Source organism: Pseudophryne corroboree, chromosome 3 (assembly GCF_028390025.1).
Source record: "Pseudophryne corroboree isolate aPseCor3 chromosome 3, aPseCor3.hap2, whole genome shotgun sequence".
Taxonomy (NCBI): domain Eukaryota; kingdom Metazoa; phylum Chordata; class Amphibia; order Anura; family Myobatrachidae; genus Pseudophryne; species Pseudophryne corroboree.
Genome location: NC_086446.1, coordinates 794,773,358 through 794,789,763, shown reverse-complemented (window position 1 = coordinate 794,789,763; position 16,406 = coordinate 794,773,358). Strand labels below are relative to the sequence as shown.

Genomic DNA, 16,406 nt, shown 5'->3' with positions numbered 1-16,406 from the left:
CTCCCCAGCCAGTGACCTCACCGCACGCCACTGATGATAATATACCAGATTAATAACAGCAATGCACAGTAGAAAATACACCATAGTCCAGTATAAGGTAACATATGTATAATGTATAATTCAAGTGCACAGTCTGGAACCTGATCCTTAGAGTAGGAGGTGGGGCCCCCAGACAGTAGGGCCCACCGGTGGTTTTCCCTGTACCCCTGTGGGCCAGTCCAAGCCTGTGTGCCTCCCAGCATCTCCGTGAGCTCCAGTCACACCCCCAGAGTGATATAAACAGGAGGGTTATGTGAGGCCTTGCGCCATTCTGTGAGGCCATGTCCCCTTTTCGGACGCACAACTTCGCCATTTGCAGACTGTCCCTCTTTCCAGCCCCGACATGGTGGGAAGTATTCTGTACTGTACCAGCTCTCTCTGTCCATTACTTACACTCTCTCTCTCTCATGAATGGTAGCAAATTCAGCAGAATTATTTATATAGGAGTCAGCGGTCTCCAGAAAAATGGCTGCTGCTTGTATAGCTCAGTCAGTAATAGGGATACACTGAGGTTTACATTATTTCATGTGAAATTGATGTTCTGAAAAAACGTTATTCCCCTCAGCAGAAAGAACAAACCTGGAATTCTAATGGGCTGCATTCTCGATATTATTCTCAGTCTCTGTGTCCCACATATGTCTGTTGGTATATGAGCCCACCCGTCAGGCTGAGGATGGAGGTTGTCACACAGCCCTTATTTAAATGACTTTTAAACAATATTTAGTAAATTACCACTGAAGTGTGAAAAGTCATGGGATAGGTGCAATCATTGTACCCTCTTTAGCCCGGAAATGCACAGCAACACGATGTGGCATCGATTCCACAAGTGGACGGAAGACCTCTGGAGAGATGTTGACCCGTTCCACCTGACTAGCTTCCCACAGCTCCCTGATCGTTGTAGGTGCAGGTTCTAGGGTGCAAATGGACCTTTCCACCATGTCCCATAAATGTTCCAATGGGTTCAAGTCAGGTGAACGTGGTGGCCACACCATTTGTTGGAACTTTCCAGAATGCTCCTCTAACCAATTCTAGACAACTTGGGTGATGGTGGTGCATTATCCTGCTGGAATATTCTGTTGTTGTGGGGGTACATGAAGTTCATGATGGGCTACAAATGTTCATCAAGCAATGCAGCGGAGCAGTTGCCGGTCAATGGGGGTCATTCCAAGTTGATCGCTAGCTATTTTTTGCAGCGCTGTGATCAGATAGTCGCCGCCTATGGAGGAGTGTATTGTTGCTTTGCAAGTGTGTGAACGCATGTACAGTCGAGCGGGAAAAAGACATTTTGTGCAGTTTCTGAGTAGCTCTGGACTTACTCAGCCGCTGCGATCACTTCAGTCTTTTTGGTCCCAGAATTGCCGTCAGACACCCGCCCTGCAAACGCTAGGACACGCCTGCGTTTTTCCAAACATTCCCAGAAAACGGTCAGTTGCCACCCACAAACGCCTTCTTCCTGTCAATCTCCTTGTGATCGGCTGTACGAATGGATTCTTCGTTAAATCCATCGCCCAACAACGATCCGCTTTGTACCTGTATGACGTGCCTGCGCATTACGGTGCATACGCATGCGCAGTTTTGCCGAGATTTAACCTGATCGCAGCGCTGAAAAAAGCTGCTAGTGATTGATCAACTCGGAATGACCCCCTGCTAGTGAGTGATCAACTCGGAATGCTCGGGCGGGCCAAAACCACTCCACGTGAACACACCGAACACCGTTATGGAACCACCAATATCCTGCACGGTGTTGACAACTTGGATCCATGGCCTCATGGGGTCTGCACCACACCTGAACTCTACCATCAGCCCTAAACAACTAGATCATGACTCATCGAGCCATGCCACATGTTGCTATTCCTCCGGGGTCCAATCAGCGACGTAACAAGCCCTGGTGAGGTGCTGTGTCCAATGTGACAGTGTTAACAGGTAAACCCTGGTGGGTATTCTGCTCCCATATCCCATGGAAGCTAAAGAACGCTGCACTGACCTGCATGGTATACATCTGGTACCTCCTGCAATGAATGTGGATGTGAGCCAGTGTCGCTTGTCTGTTACCACGGACAATTCTGCCCAGATGCCACTGGTCATGATCATTCAGCACCTGTGGTTGTCCACTGCTCTGGGTGGTAATGCCTTTCATGAGGTATCCCGGTACATGTGTGTCATCGTAGATCAAGGAGTGTTGAATGTCCGCACAACTTCGGAAATGGAATGTCCCATCCATCCGGCACACAATATCACTCCCCATTCAAACTCTGATAATTCACTTGCCATGATCAACCTAGCTAGTGTTCACACTGACTCATCAGATGTCATATTACAACTGATGCAGGACTGGACGTTTTGTAAGATGTCATAGTATGGTGGTGCAACCTACAAACGGAGCCACCTAATCGTGACTCCATCTGTGCCTGGGCGCACCTGGTGAGGCGGACCGCCGGGAACGAACGGGGCATGCATGCGTCGTAGATGCGCACGCGCCCCATTCAAAGTGAATGGGAGTGTCTCTGTGCGCTCGGCGGGGTTGCGGAGGTGCAGGCGCACCTAGGCACGTCGCTTGCCTCCGCCTGTGATGCAGTCATGCTCAATGAGCGTGACTCCATCTGTACCATTACGTTTACATACTGCTATCCTGTGACTTTTGGCAGTGTACAGTGACATAATGAGAGCCTCCACTTTGTGTTTATGTCTTAGGAAACAGTATTAAAAAAAAAACAACAACAACTTAAACTTAAGGCTAAAACTAAAGGCTTAAGGGTAAACCAAACAATATTCCCAAAAGTTCTGGGGGTTGGTGACCCAATTCCGGTACATTTACCAATCCGCCACTTTGACTATTGTTTGTATGGTATGTACAGTATGTGTTTATGTGTGAATTTATATGTCTAACAATGGGCCTAATTCAGACCTGATCGATAGGCTGCGTTTTCACACAGCGGATGATCAGGTCTGAACTGCGCATGCACCGTAATGTGCAGGCGCATCGGTCCGCAGCGACGTGGATTGGCGGGCAGCGACGGGATCGTGCGAGAAAAGCGATCGCACAGGCGATCGCCAGGTGACTTACAGGAAGAGGCCATTTTTGGGTGGCAACTGACTGTTTTTAAGGAGCGTCCAGAGAAATGCAGGAGGGACCAGGCGTTTGGAGGGAGGGTTCCTGACGTCCGCTCCGGCCCCGATCATCGTACTGGAAGAGTAAGCCCCGGGCTGTGGATAGACTGCAGAAACTTCTGTTTGTGCAGCTCTCCTGCACATGCGATCGCACCCCTGCACAGCGATTTCCCCCTCCCCCTGTAGGTGGCGACTACCTGATCGCAGGGATGCAAAAAACGCACCCTAGCCATCAGGTCTGAATTTAGCCCAATGTGCCTCTCTATGCGGTTTTGATACATCGCATGGGTTCCCGGCACCTCCAATTCCAAACTGCCAAGAATGCGGCTTCATCTGCAGAGTTTTATTCGGATACATCCAGTGTGAAAAACAGCCTTCTAACATTTATATTTAGATAAATAAGTATATGTCAGAACTTTATAGCTTATTTGACTAAACTTGGGTATTGAAATGTATTATAACATGACATTTGTATAAATGACGTGTGATTTCCTTCAGCTACGCTCTCATAGGAGAACATTCTGGACAAATCCACAAAAGTCGCAGTTTTTATAAAACAAAAAAAGCTGTAATGTTGCCAAATGCAGTCAGAACACAACACAAACCTGCTTCTTTGTAACAAATATACATATGTTTCTGTTTGTTGAAAGAATACTTTTGTTATATAAAGGTTTTCACATCCGCGGTTATCTGTCTAACCGCCGATAGTAGAACAATAATAAAAAAAACTCTCACCCTACAATAAACCGGATGAAAGACTCGCAGAGTACAGTGTCCCATTATCCTGGGGAACGTGAAACTATGTATAAAGGTGAAATGATTTTTAAAAGCTTGCGATCAAGGCAATAAAAAAATTGCAAAACACAAGGTTTAGTAGCAGTTCTCTTACAACTAGAATGAATAATGGGGGTCATTCCGAGTTGTTCGCTCGTTATTTTTTTTTTCGCAACGGAGCGATTAGTTGCTACTGCACATGCGCAATGTCCGCAGTGCGACTGCGCCAAGTAAATTTGCTATGCAGTTAGGAATTTTACTCACGGCATTACGAGGTTTTTTCTTCGTTCTGGTGTTCGTAATGTGATTGACAGGAAGTGGGTGTTTCTGGGCGGAAACAGGCCGTTTTATGGGTGTGTGCGAAAAAACGCTACCGTTTCTGGGAAAAACGCGGGAGTGGCTGAAGAAACGGAGGAGTGTCTGGACGAACGCTGGGTGTGTTTGTGACGTCAAACCAGGAACGACAAGCACTGAACTGATCGCAGATGCCGAGTAAGTCTGGAGCTACTCAGAAACTGCTAAGAGGTGTGTGGTCGCAATTTTGAGAATCTTTCGTTCGCAATTTTAAGAAGCTAAGATTCACTCCCAGTAGGCGGCGGCTTAACGTGTGTAAAGCTGCTAAAAGCAGCTTGCGAGCGAACAACTCGGAATAAGGGCCAATAATTACATGTTAGACGCATCACAAATGGGCCTGTAACACAAGCAGCATGTACTGCCGATGTTTTATATGGTGTTTACACCTGTTCCAGTAAAGTGAGTTGTTTTTATACTGTACATGAAAATCAGCACTGTAATAAATATAATAAGATGTAAAGGCTAATCATTTGTTGTGTTGTTATTAGCCGGGTGAGGTGGGGTGTAAGTATATAGGAACATCAGGTCATTACTGTTGATGGTTAAGCTCTAAGTATTCAGAGATCATAGGCCCTCATTCCGAGTTGATCGCTCGCAGTTTTTAGCAGCCGTGCAAACGCTATGCCGCCGCCCACTGGGAGTGTATTTTAGTTTAGCAGAAGTGCGACCGAAAGGATAGCAGAGCGACTACAAAGTTTTTTTGTGCAGTTTTAGAGTAGCTCAAAACCTACTCAGCGCTTGCGATCACTTCAGACTATTCAGTTCCTGTTTTGACGTCACAAACCCGCCCAGCGTTCGCCCAGCCACGCCATGCGTTTTTCCGAACAGTCCCTGAAAACGGTCAGTTGACACCCAGAAACGCCCACTTCATGTCAATCACACTGCGGCCAGCATTGCGACTGAAATTCATCGCTAGACCCTGTGCAAAATTACATCGGCTGTTGTGCCCGTACGACTCACGTGCGCATTGCACCGTAAACGCACGCACAGAACTGCCATTTTTTAGCCTGATCACTGCGCTGTGAACAAATGCAGCTAGCGATCAACTCTGAATGACCCCCATAGGCCCATATGCGGCTTAAAGATACTTTATTTGACCAAATGAATAAAAACACTCAGTATGTCAGGGTTTGCCGATAAGTCCAGGCCTAGCGTAGCAGAGTTTAAGAGATGACACTTGGAAAGTTAATGTTTTATTTATTTATATTGTATATTCATAATTAAACATTTGCATAATATAAATGATAAACCATGGGGTTGCATTATGGCCTAATAACTTTCCTTAATGTATATGACACTGTAGATGGTATACTGTAGAGTTCAGTACCGCGTGTGGATTAAAAGATCAACAGTATACAGATAGATTGTCAATAGGTTGACAAGGTCAAAAGGTCAATAGTTAAACGTTCAACATCGATTTAAGGTTGACATAATTGGACGACACAGAAAAGGTTGACGTGTCTTTTTGTTGTTTTAGACCTAATCCTAACCCTCCCCCTGGTGACTAACTCTAACCCGCTCTACAGCCCCTAACCCTCGCTCTCTCCATAGTGCCTAAACCTAACCCTCCCCCTGGTGCCTAATCCTAACCCTATCACTAGTGCCTACTCCTAACCCGCTCTACAGCCCCTAACCCTCGCTCTCTCCATAGTGCCTAAACCTAACCCTCCCCCTGGTGCCTAATCCTAACCCTATCACTAGTGCCTACTCCTAACCCGCTCTACAGCCCCTAACCCTCGCTCTCTCCTAGTGCCTAACCCTAACCCTCCTCCTGGTTCCTAACCCTAACCCTATCCCTAGTGCCTACTCCTAACCCTCCCCCTGGTGACTAACTCTAACCCGCTCTACAGCCCCTAACCCTCGCTCTCTCCATAGTGCCTAAACCTAACCCTCCCCCTGGTGCCTAATCCTAACCCTATCACTAGTGCCTACTCCTAACCCGCTCTACAGCCCCTAACCCTCGCTCTCTCCATAGTGCCTAAACCTAACCCTCCCCCTGGTGCCTAATCCTAACCCTATCACTAGTGCCTACTCCTAACCCGCTCTACAGCCCCTAACCCTCGCTCTCTCCTAGTGCCTAACCCTAGCCCTCCTCCTGGTTCCTAACCCTAACCCTAGTGCCTACTCCTAACCCTCCCCCTGGTGACTAACTCTAACCCGCTCTACAGCCCCTAACCCTCGCTCTCTCCATAGTGCCTAAACCTAACCCTCCCCCTGGTGCCTAATCCTAACCCTATCCCTAGTGCCTACTCCTAACCCGCTCTACAGCCCCTAACCCTCGCTCTCTCCTAGTGCCTACTCCTAACCCTGCCCCTGGTGACTAACTCTAAGCCTCCCCCTGGTGACTAACTCTAACCCGCTCTACAGCCCCTAACCCTCGCTCTCTCCATAGTGCCTAAACCTAACCCCCCCCCCCCCCCTGGTGCCTAATCCTAACCCTATCCCTAGTGCCTACTCCTAACCCGCTCTACAGCCCCTAACCCTCGCTCTCTCCATAGTGCCTAAACCTAACCCTCCCCCTGGTGCCTAATCCTGACCCTATCCCTAGTGCCTACTCCTAACCCTCCCCCTGGTGACTAACTCTAACCCGCTCTACAGCCCCTAACCCTCGCTCTCTCCATAGTGCCTAAACCTAACCCTCCCCCTGGTGCCTAATCCTAACCCTATCCCTAGTGCCTACTCCTAACCCGCTCTACAGCCCCTAATCCTCGCTCTCTCCTAGTGCCTAACCCTAACCCTCCTCCTGGTTCCTAACCCTTGCCCTAGTGCCTAAACCTAACCCTCTCCACAGTACCTAACCCTAACCCTCCCCCTGGTTCCTAACCCTAAGCCTCCTCCTAGTGCCTAACCCTCACCCTCTCCATAGAAGCAACCCTAACCCTCCCCCTAGTGTCTAACTATAAAACTTCCCCTAGTGCCCAACCCTAACCCTAGTGTCTAACCCTAACCCTCTCCCTAGTGCCCAACCCTAACCCTCTCCCTAGTGCTAAACCCTCACCCTCTCCTTAGTGCCTAACCCTTACCCTCTCCCAAGTGCCCAACCCTAACCCTGTCTCTAGTGCCAAACCCTAACCCTCTCCCTAGTGCTTCACCCTCTCCCTAGTCCCTAATCCACACCCTCTCCCTAGTGCCCAACCCTAACCCTCTCCATAATACCTAACCCTTCCCCTAGTGCCTAACCATAAAACTCCCCCTAGTGCCCAACCCTAACCCTCTCCATAGTACCTAACCCTAACCCTGTCCCTAGTTCCTAACCCTCCCCCTAGTGTCTAACCCTATCCCTAGTGCCTAATCCTAATCCTCCCCCTAGTGCCCAACCCTAACCCTAGTGTCTAACCCTAATCCTCTCCCTAGTGCCCAAACCTAACCCTCTCCCTAGTGCCCAAACCTAACCCTCTCCCTAGTTCCTAACCCTCCCCCTAGTGTCTAACCCTGTCCCTAGTGCCTAATCCTAATCCTCTCCCTAGTGCCCAACCCTAACCCTCTCCCTAGTTCCTAACCCTCCCCCTCCCCCTAGTGTCTAACCCTATCCCTAGTGCCTAATCCTAACCCTCCCCTTGGTGCCTAACCCTAAACCGCTCTACAGCCCCTAACCATCACTCTCTGCATAGTGCCTAAACCTAACCCTCCCCTTGGTGCCTAACCCTAAAGCGCTCTACAGCCCCTAACCCTCGCTCTCTGCATAGTGCCTAAACCTAACCCTCCCCTTGGTGCCTAACCCTAAACCGCTCTACAGCCCCTAACCCTCACTCTCTGCATAGTGCCTAAACCTAACCCTCCTCCTGGTTCCTAACCGTAATCCTCCCTCTAGTGCCTAACCCTCACCCTCTCCATAATGCCTAACCCTAACCCTCTCCATAGAACCAACCCTAACCCTCCCCCCTAGTGCCTAACTATAAAACTCCCCCTAGTGCCCAACCCTAACCCTAGTGTCTAACCCTCACCCTCTCCCTAGTGCTAAACCCTCACCCTCTCCTTAGTGCCTAACCTTCACCCTCTCCCAAGTGCCTAACCTTCACCCTCTCCCAAGTGCCCAACCCTAACCCTGTCTCTAGTGCCAAACCCTAACCCTCTCCCTAGTGCTTAACCCTCACACTCTCCCTAGTCCCTAACCCTCACCCTCTCCCTAGTGCCCAACACTAACCCTCTCCATAGTACCTAACCCTTACCCTCCCCCTAGTACCTAACCCTTACCCTCCCCCTAGTGCCTAACTATAAAATTCCCCCTAGTGCCCAACCCTCTCCCTAGTGCCAAACCCTAACCCTGTCTCTAGTGCCAAACCCTAACCCTCTCCCTAGTGCTAAACCCTCACCCTCTCCTTAGTGCCTAACCCTTACCCTCTCCCTAGTGCCCAACCCTAACCCTGTCCCTAGTTCCTAACCCTTACCCTCTCCCTAGTGCCCAACCCTAACCCTATCCCTAGTGCCAAACCCTAACCCTCTTCCTAGTGCGTAACCCTCACCCTCTCCATAGAAGCAACCCTCACCCTCCCCGTAGTGTCTAACTATAAAGCTTCCCCTAGTGCCCAACCCTAACCCTAGTGTCTAACCCTAACCCTCTCCCTAGTGCCCAATCCTAACCCTCTCCCTAGTGCTAAACCCTCACCCTCTCCTTAGTGCCTAACCCTCACCCTCTCCTTAGTGCCTAACCCTCACCCTCTCCCAAGTGCCCAACCCTAACCCTGTCTCTAGTGCCAAACCCTAACCCTCTCCCTAGTTCCCAATCCTCACCCTCACCCTAGTGCCCAACCCTAACCCTCTCCATAGTACCTAACCCTTCCCCTTCCCCTAGTGCCTAACTATAAAATTCCCCCTAGTGCCCAACCCTCTCCCTAGTGCTAAACCCTCACCCTCTTCCTAGTGCCCAACCCTAACCCTGTCTCTAGTGCCAAACCCTAACCCTCTCCCTAGTGCTAAACCCTCACCCTCTCCTTAGTGCCTAACCCTTACCCTCTCCCTAGTGCCCAACCCTAACCCTGTCCCTAGTTCCTAACCCTTACCCTCTTCCTAGTGCCCAACCCTAACCCTGTCCCTAGTGCCAAACCCTAACCCTCTTCCTAGTGCGTAACCCTCACCCTCTCCCTAGTTCCTAACCCTCACCCTCTCCCTAGTGCTCACTCTCACCCTAACAACTATGAAAAATCAGGTGTTAACTATTTCTGTGTTGTCCATTTGCTTGTTACCTTTTGAACCTGTTGACCCTGCAGACTTAAGTCCATGACAACCATTTAAATGTCAATCTTTAGACCCCATCGACTTTTTGGCCCTGTCTACCATCTGGTGTCAACCCATTGACCGTCTCCTTATTTAATGTCTATCTTCCATCTGGATACCCTTAGATCCATGGAGCATCAAAGCAATGGGGTTCAAGAGGATTGGGGAGTGGGGGGAGGGGCACAGGCAGGTAGTAGACCGTGAACTTTCCTTACGATAATGAGAGGCAAACAAATCGGCACATTTACACCAATCGGTGCAAGCCCGCGTCTTGCAGCTCGGTAATGATCCTGCGCTGATGGTTTGTCAGACTGTGCCTCACACCCGCATGTTGCAGTATGGTGGCGTCACCGTTACTATATACAGAGCTCACATACTATACATTCTGCGGACGCAGAGTCCGGATTTACTTCCGCCATCACCCGGTCTTTACCTGTTTTCTGTGTTTTGTGTCTTCTAGATCATGTTGCTGAGTGACCCCGACATGGAGAGCAGTATACTCATCAGTTCCGATGCCGGAGCCACGTACCAGAAATACAGACTGAACTTCTACATTCAGAGTCTGCTGTTCCACCCCAGGCAGGAGGACTGGGTGCTGGCCTATAGTCTGGACCAGAAGGTAAGGGCCGCTATGGGGGGAAGCTGAGACCTGCAATGCAGACCCCACCTGCCCACATTGCAATCCATCTACTGGCCACAGTAGTGCCTGGGTATCGGGCTTCACATCCTCCTACTTACCCTGAGTTATTTTATTTAGATTAACACTTAGAGTTGTCCCAGGAATGTGCTACCTATTATAGAGGGTTGTAGACATGTGATCCATTAGGACCCAAAAGCAAAGAGCCCACAGTCTGGCAGGCGTCCTGTATTCGGCTGCATAGCACAGGAGGTGACGATGGGGATGCGGAGCTTGTGAGGCACTAGGCACAGTTCTATGTCAGTGTAGCCAGCCTGCTATGGCATTAGCCGTGCCTTCTCCGTCAGATGGAGGGTTCCACAATGCGTACCACACACAGGGCTGCATGTACATAGGACGGCCCTGATGTGAGGCAGTGAATGATTGTGTGACAGGGTCTTTAGAGAAAGCTCAATACCATCTATTTGCATACTGTAAGTGGTTTCCAGCTGCGGCTTTCATGACAGAAATGATTCTTACATCTACGGTGCTTGTATTGTAATACTGTACATTATAAATGATTATAGTCATCCACCGACTCTACAGAGAGAACACAGTGGTACAGCTACGTCTTATACTGAGGGTGTTGGAGGCAGGGTTCAGCTCAGTAGGGGCATCAGTGCTATTTCCATTAAAGGAAGGTCTTGCAGTATACAGTCATACACATCGGGGGAGGGGCTTGCGGTATATAGTCATACACATTGGGTGAGGGGCTTGCGGTATATAGTCATACACATTGGGTGAGGGGCTTGCGGTATATAGTCATACACATTGGGTGAGGGGCTTGCAGTATACAGTCATACACATCGGGGGAGGGGCTTGCAGTATATAGTCATACACATTGGGTGAGGGGCTTGCGGTATATAGTGATACACATTGGGTGAGGGGCTTGCAGTATATAGTCATACACATTGGGTGAGGGGCTTGCGGTATATAGTCATACACATTGGGTGAGGGGCTTGCGGTATATAGTCATACACATTGGGTGAGGGACTTGCGGTATATAGTCATACACATTGGGTGAGGGACTTGCGGTATATAGTGATACACATTGGGTGAGGGGCTTGCAGTATATAGTCATACACATTGGGTGAGGGGCTTGCAGTATATAGTCATACACATTGGGTGAGGGGCTTGCAGTATATAGTCATACACATTGGGTGAGGGGCTTGCAGTATATAGTCATACACATTGGGTGAGGGGCTTGCGGTATATAGTCATACACATTGGGTGAGGGGCTTGCGGTATATAGTCATACACATTGGGTGAGGGGCTTGCGGTATATAGTCATACACATCGGGTGAGGGGCTTGCAGTATATAGTCATACACATTGGGTGAGGGGCTTGCAGTATACAGTCATACACAGTGGGTGAGGGGCTTGCAGTATACAGTCATACACATTCGGTGAGGGGCTTGCAGTATATAGTCATACACATTGGGTGAGGGGCTTGCAGTATATAGTCATACACATTGGGTGAGGGGCTTGCAGTATATAGTCATACACATTGGGTGAGGGGCTTGCAGTATATAGTCATACACATTGGGTGAGGGGCTTGCAGTATATAGTTATACACATTGGGTGAGGGGCTTGCAGTATACAGTCATACACATTGGGTGAGGGGCTTGCGGTATATAGTCATACACATTGGGTAAGGGGCTTGCAGTATATAGTCATACACATTGGGTGAGGGGCTTGCAGTATACAGTCATACACATTGGGTGAGGGGCTTGCAGTATAAAGTTATACACATTGGGTGGGGGGCTTGCAGTATATAGTCATATACATTGGGTGAGGGGCTTGCAGTATATAGTCATACACATTGGGTGAGGGGCTTGCAGTATATAGTCATACACATTGGGTGAGGGGCTTGCGGTATATAGTCATACACATTGGGTGAGGGGCTTGCGGTATATAGTCATACCCATTGGGCGAGGGGCTTGCAGTATATAGTCATACACATTGGGTGGGGGGCTTGCAGTATATAGTCATACACATCAGGTGAGGGGCTTGCATTATATAGACATACACATTGGGTGAAGGGCTTGCGGTATATAGTCATACACATTGGATGAGGGGCTTGCGGTATATAGTCATACACATTGGGTGAGGGTCTTGCGGTATATAGTCATTCACATTGGGTGAGGGGCTTGCGTTATATAGACATACACATTGGGTGAAAGGCTTGTGGCATATGGCTTGTAGTATATAGTCACATACTTTGGGTGAGGGGCTTGCAGTATATAGTCACATACTTCGGGTGAGGGGCTAGCAGTATATTTTTATATACTTAGACTGTATGTGTATATTAATACCGTATACCTATATTGGGTCGTTACTATTTGTTGCATTGACACATATATATTTTACCACAGACTTACTAGAACAATCATTTACCTTATCATAGCATATTATAGCTATAGGAGAGGTCAGTTGGATAATCACATATGAACTACGTGGGATGGGTCCACGGCTTGGCACTACCCAGGGCCACACTGGGGTCACACTTCCGCCCGTCGCTGGGAGTGCAGTGCGTCCAGTGATGAACCTGTGGGAAATAAGTGAGAATACAGTAATATAATAGTCTGGCTTTTTATGCTTTCACAAAATAAATAAGTAAAATGTTTAAATAAAGAATGTGCATAAATAGCGTCAGGAAGCGCGGTTGGAAGACATCTCACTGACACGTCTCATCTAAGATTTACTCAGAACAGATATTTTATGCTGTATGTCAACAGGGAAGAGGCTGTGATGTCTGCTGGTGACATCTGCTCATTCGTATCGCAGCCCATCCCGGGGGCCGCGGATGTGACACTCCACGCTGATCAGCGCGCCACTCTCAGAGACTTCCCAGCCACGCTCACTCTTTCTTGTTGACATGTCTGCATAAAGGCGGAATAAGAGTGACTGCTGAGCACAGGTCATAAAATGTGCCGAGGGAAGCTGAGCTAGTCCATTACTCTCTATCACTGTCTGTGCCAGAAAGGCAGAATCATCTGGATACATTTGCAAAGTTGTCATAAAACATTTTTATTTTGCCAATGAAGTTTAAACCCTTCTAATATAAAAAGTGCAGGAAGGTTAGATGAGGGGGGAGGGGCGGGGAGAGGCGGGGTGCAGGGGTCTCACTATAGAGTAATGCTCAGTCGTAAATAGCGGCTTTACTGCCGAGTATATATATATAGGGAATATAATGCTTTTATGTTGCCTAAGGGTTTTAATCGATGGTAAACAAATGGGTCACATAAAATCAAATGGGATCATTAATGAGGCCAAACAGTAGTTGGGACCCATGCGCCCCATTATGCAAACATTTGTTTTACTTAATGTGCAACATACCAAACCGCTGTTTGTGATCTGCAAGACGAATACAGGACCCGATTCAGGCTGGATCGCAAAAGGCGATCCAACCGCAAATATTACTAAAAGGATGTGGGCGCAAGCGCAGGGCCCGTCCTGCACATGCCCCCGCATTTTCTGCTGGTGCCTGCAGAAAATGCCAGGGCAGGGCGCGTGGGAGGGAGGGGGGGGGGCAACGTTCCGTTTCCTAGGTGAAGACGGAGCATTGCGGGAGCGGGAAACTGGGGCGTCATACAAATGGGGGGCGTGGTGTGGGCGTGAACGCAGCTGCGTAACGTGACGCTCGGCCGCCGCGATCAGATGCAATCAAGCAGAAATTTGGGTGCAATTGCAATTTCTGCTTTGGTCAAGCCGGGGCGGGGGGTGGTTGCGTCGGTCAGCATGCGATCACAAGGATTGCAAATTCTGCTACTTAGCAAGATTTGCAATCCTTAATGAAGTAAGCCCGCAGTACTGTATGTGAGGGGGTTGTGTCTGCGGCACCACGTACCGGGTATTACCTTCCAATGTTCCCCCTCTCCTCTATATGCAGAGATCGTTTACAGTTATTACAGCAAGAAAATCTCATTTAAAAAAAATATTTTAGGCACACGGGCTGCAGTTATAGACAAAGGCCGAGACAATCCTGGATCCTTAACAATCAGCCAATCACCCAAACAAGAATGACTTTCTTGCACAAGATACTATTTTGCTACACAGATATGCGCGCACTAGCCGCTGCCAGGCGCTGGAATGCGTGGGCCATCCCCTCATTGTGTCAGATCACACAGGGGGAACATGGCTTTTATCTGCTCCGTGTGGCTGCTGGGATTGGCTTATCTCTATTTACAGTATGTAGTTAATAGGCTGCAATCAGCCAACTTGCTATTTAAATGTGATTATGAAATTAGGTCGCTTAGGCTGCGGTGGGGATGGGATATCACTTCTTCTAGATAAACATTCAAACCGGTTATTATTATCTTACAGACGCGGAGTTCCAGGTTGCTGAAAACGTTGTAAAAATATGTGCAGATTGGTTGTGAATCGAATGTAAGTCCGAAAGCAGACTGCGCATTCTCCGTGCCGTGCGGTGGCCAATGCAGTCGTTTGTTGCCGGCCAGGGGCGGGCTGTTGACAAAACAGATCTAGACACCAATGATACATCTCATGGGCGTCTTGTGGGCATCATGTAGTAAGTGCCAGTGCCATTACGCATGATGACGGCTGCGAATGTGGGCGGAAAAACAGTGCGACATAAGGCGTAAAGCTGTAAATATGGCTGCCGCCAGTGTCCACACTTGCGTCTACTTTACGTCCAACTCGGAATCCTTGATGCGCATAACATAAAATGTTTCAGACCACGCGGGGAAATAGGGCTTATGCAACATTGTAATAATGGCTTCATAAATCTTTTTTGTTTGCATTGAAGAAATATTTTGCCGCAGTACCCCGCCCTTCCCGTCATTGCTGCTTCTAGGGCTACCATCAGAAATTGTGGGGCCCGGGACTGACAAAATAAACAGCCCCCCATCCCCCCCCCCAAAAAAAAAATAGATTCTGCCGCACTGCTCCACCCCATGTGATGTCATACATTGCGACATTACGTATAGGTGTAGCATTGCGGACCTACAGGAACTGTTCACAGAAGCTGATGCACAGGGAAGGCTTGTTTTAAGAAGTCCTCTGTTAATTCACAGCTTGCGGTAGGAGCCAGGGGTGAGCCCCCTCTCTGTAAAGGGCCGGTACACCAGTCCCCACAGTCCCCCCCTGGTAACTGCCAAGCCTGTTAGCAACGTTGGCACCAGACCGGCTTGTACTGTCCTGAGTAGTAGACAGTGCTTAAAGTGGTCCTAGAGAGGTGGTGGTAATGCCCCCAGCAGTAATGCCCCTGTAGTTATACCCCCAGTAGTAATGTGCCCCTGTAGTTATACCCCCAGTAATAATGCACCCCTGTAGTTATGCCCCCAGTAATAATTCACCCCTGTAGTTATGCCCCCACTAGTAATGTGCCCCTGTAGATTTGCCCCATGTAGTTTGACCCCAGTAGTAGTCACACGTTTAAAAAACACACCATACTTAACAATCCCCGCTCCCGCTGTGTTCTCCTGGCGTCCGCTTCACTCCGCTCCCCAGCACTATGAGAGAGACGTCATGACGTCTCTCTTCATAGCGCGCATTGACATAGCCGGGAGCCGGAAGCAGGAGCTCAGTAGTGAGCTCCTGCCGACAGCTGTGCAGGGAGAGCCGGCCGCCGCTGATAACACAATCTCAGCGGGCGCCCGGCATCTCCCTGCGGTGCCGACACACATCGGGTTAGGTGATCCGGAGGAGGCGGAACTGCGTTCCGTCTCCAAGTGGAACTGACGGATCGCAGTTCCGCCCCATTCCAGCTCACTTTAACCCCTGCTAGTAGAATACTGACCAGGTGGCACCCTTGGGCATTTATAAGTAAATATTTAGGAACTATGGGGGTAATTCCAAGTTGATCGCAGCAGGAAATTTTTTTAGCAATTGGGCAAAACCATGGGGGTCATTCCGAGTTGTTCGCTCGGTAAAAATCTTCGCATCGCAGCGATTTTCCGCTTAATGCGCATGCGCAATGTTCGCACTGCGACTGCGCCAAGTAAATTTGCTATGCAGTTAGGAATTTTACTCACGGCTTTTTCATCGTTCTGGCGATCGTAATGTGATTGACAGGAAATGGGTGTTACTGGGCGGAAACAGGCTGTTTTATGGGCGTGTGGGAAAAAACGCTACCGTTTCCGGAAAAAACGCAGGAGTGGCCGGAGAAACGGAGGAGTGTCTGGGCGAACGCTGGGTGTGTTTGTGACGTCAAACCAGGAACGACAAGCACTGAACTGATCGCAGATGCCGAGTAAGTCTGAAGCTACTCAGAAACTGCT

General features: G+C 49.0%; 1 protein-coding gene across 1 annotated transcript in view; it reads left to right on the top strand.

Annotated features, from left to right (window-relative positions):
• LOC135056898 (VPS10 domain-containing receptor SorCS3-like) overlaps nt 1-16,406 on the top strand; it is a 1,027,710-nt gene that overhangs the window by 430,322 nt on the left and 580,982 nt on the right. Inside the window, 1 exon segment of the mRNA XM_063962650.1 lies at nt 9,950-10,108. Coding sequence (XP_063818720.1) covers nt 9,950-10,108 — 159 coding nt within the window.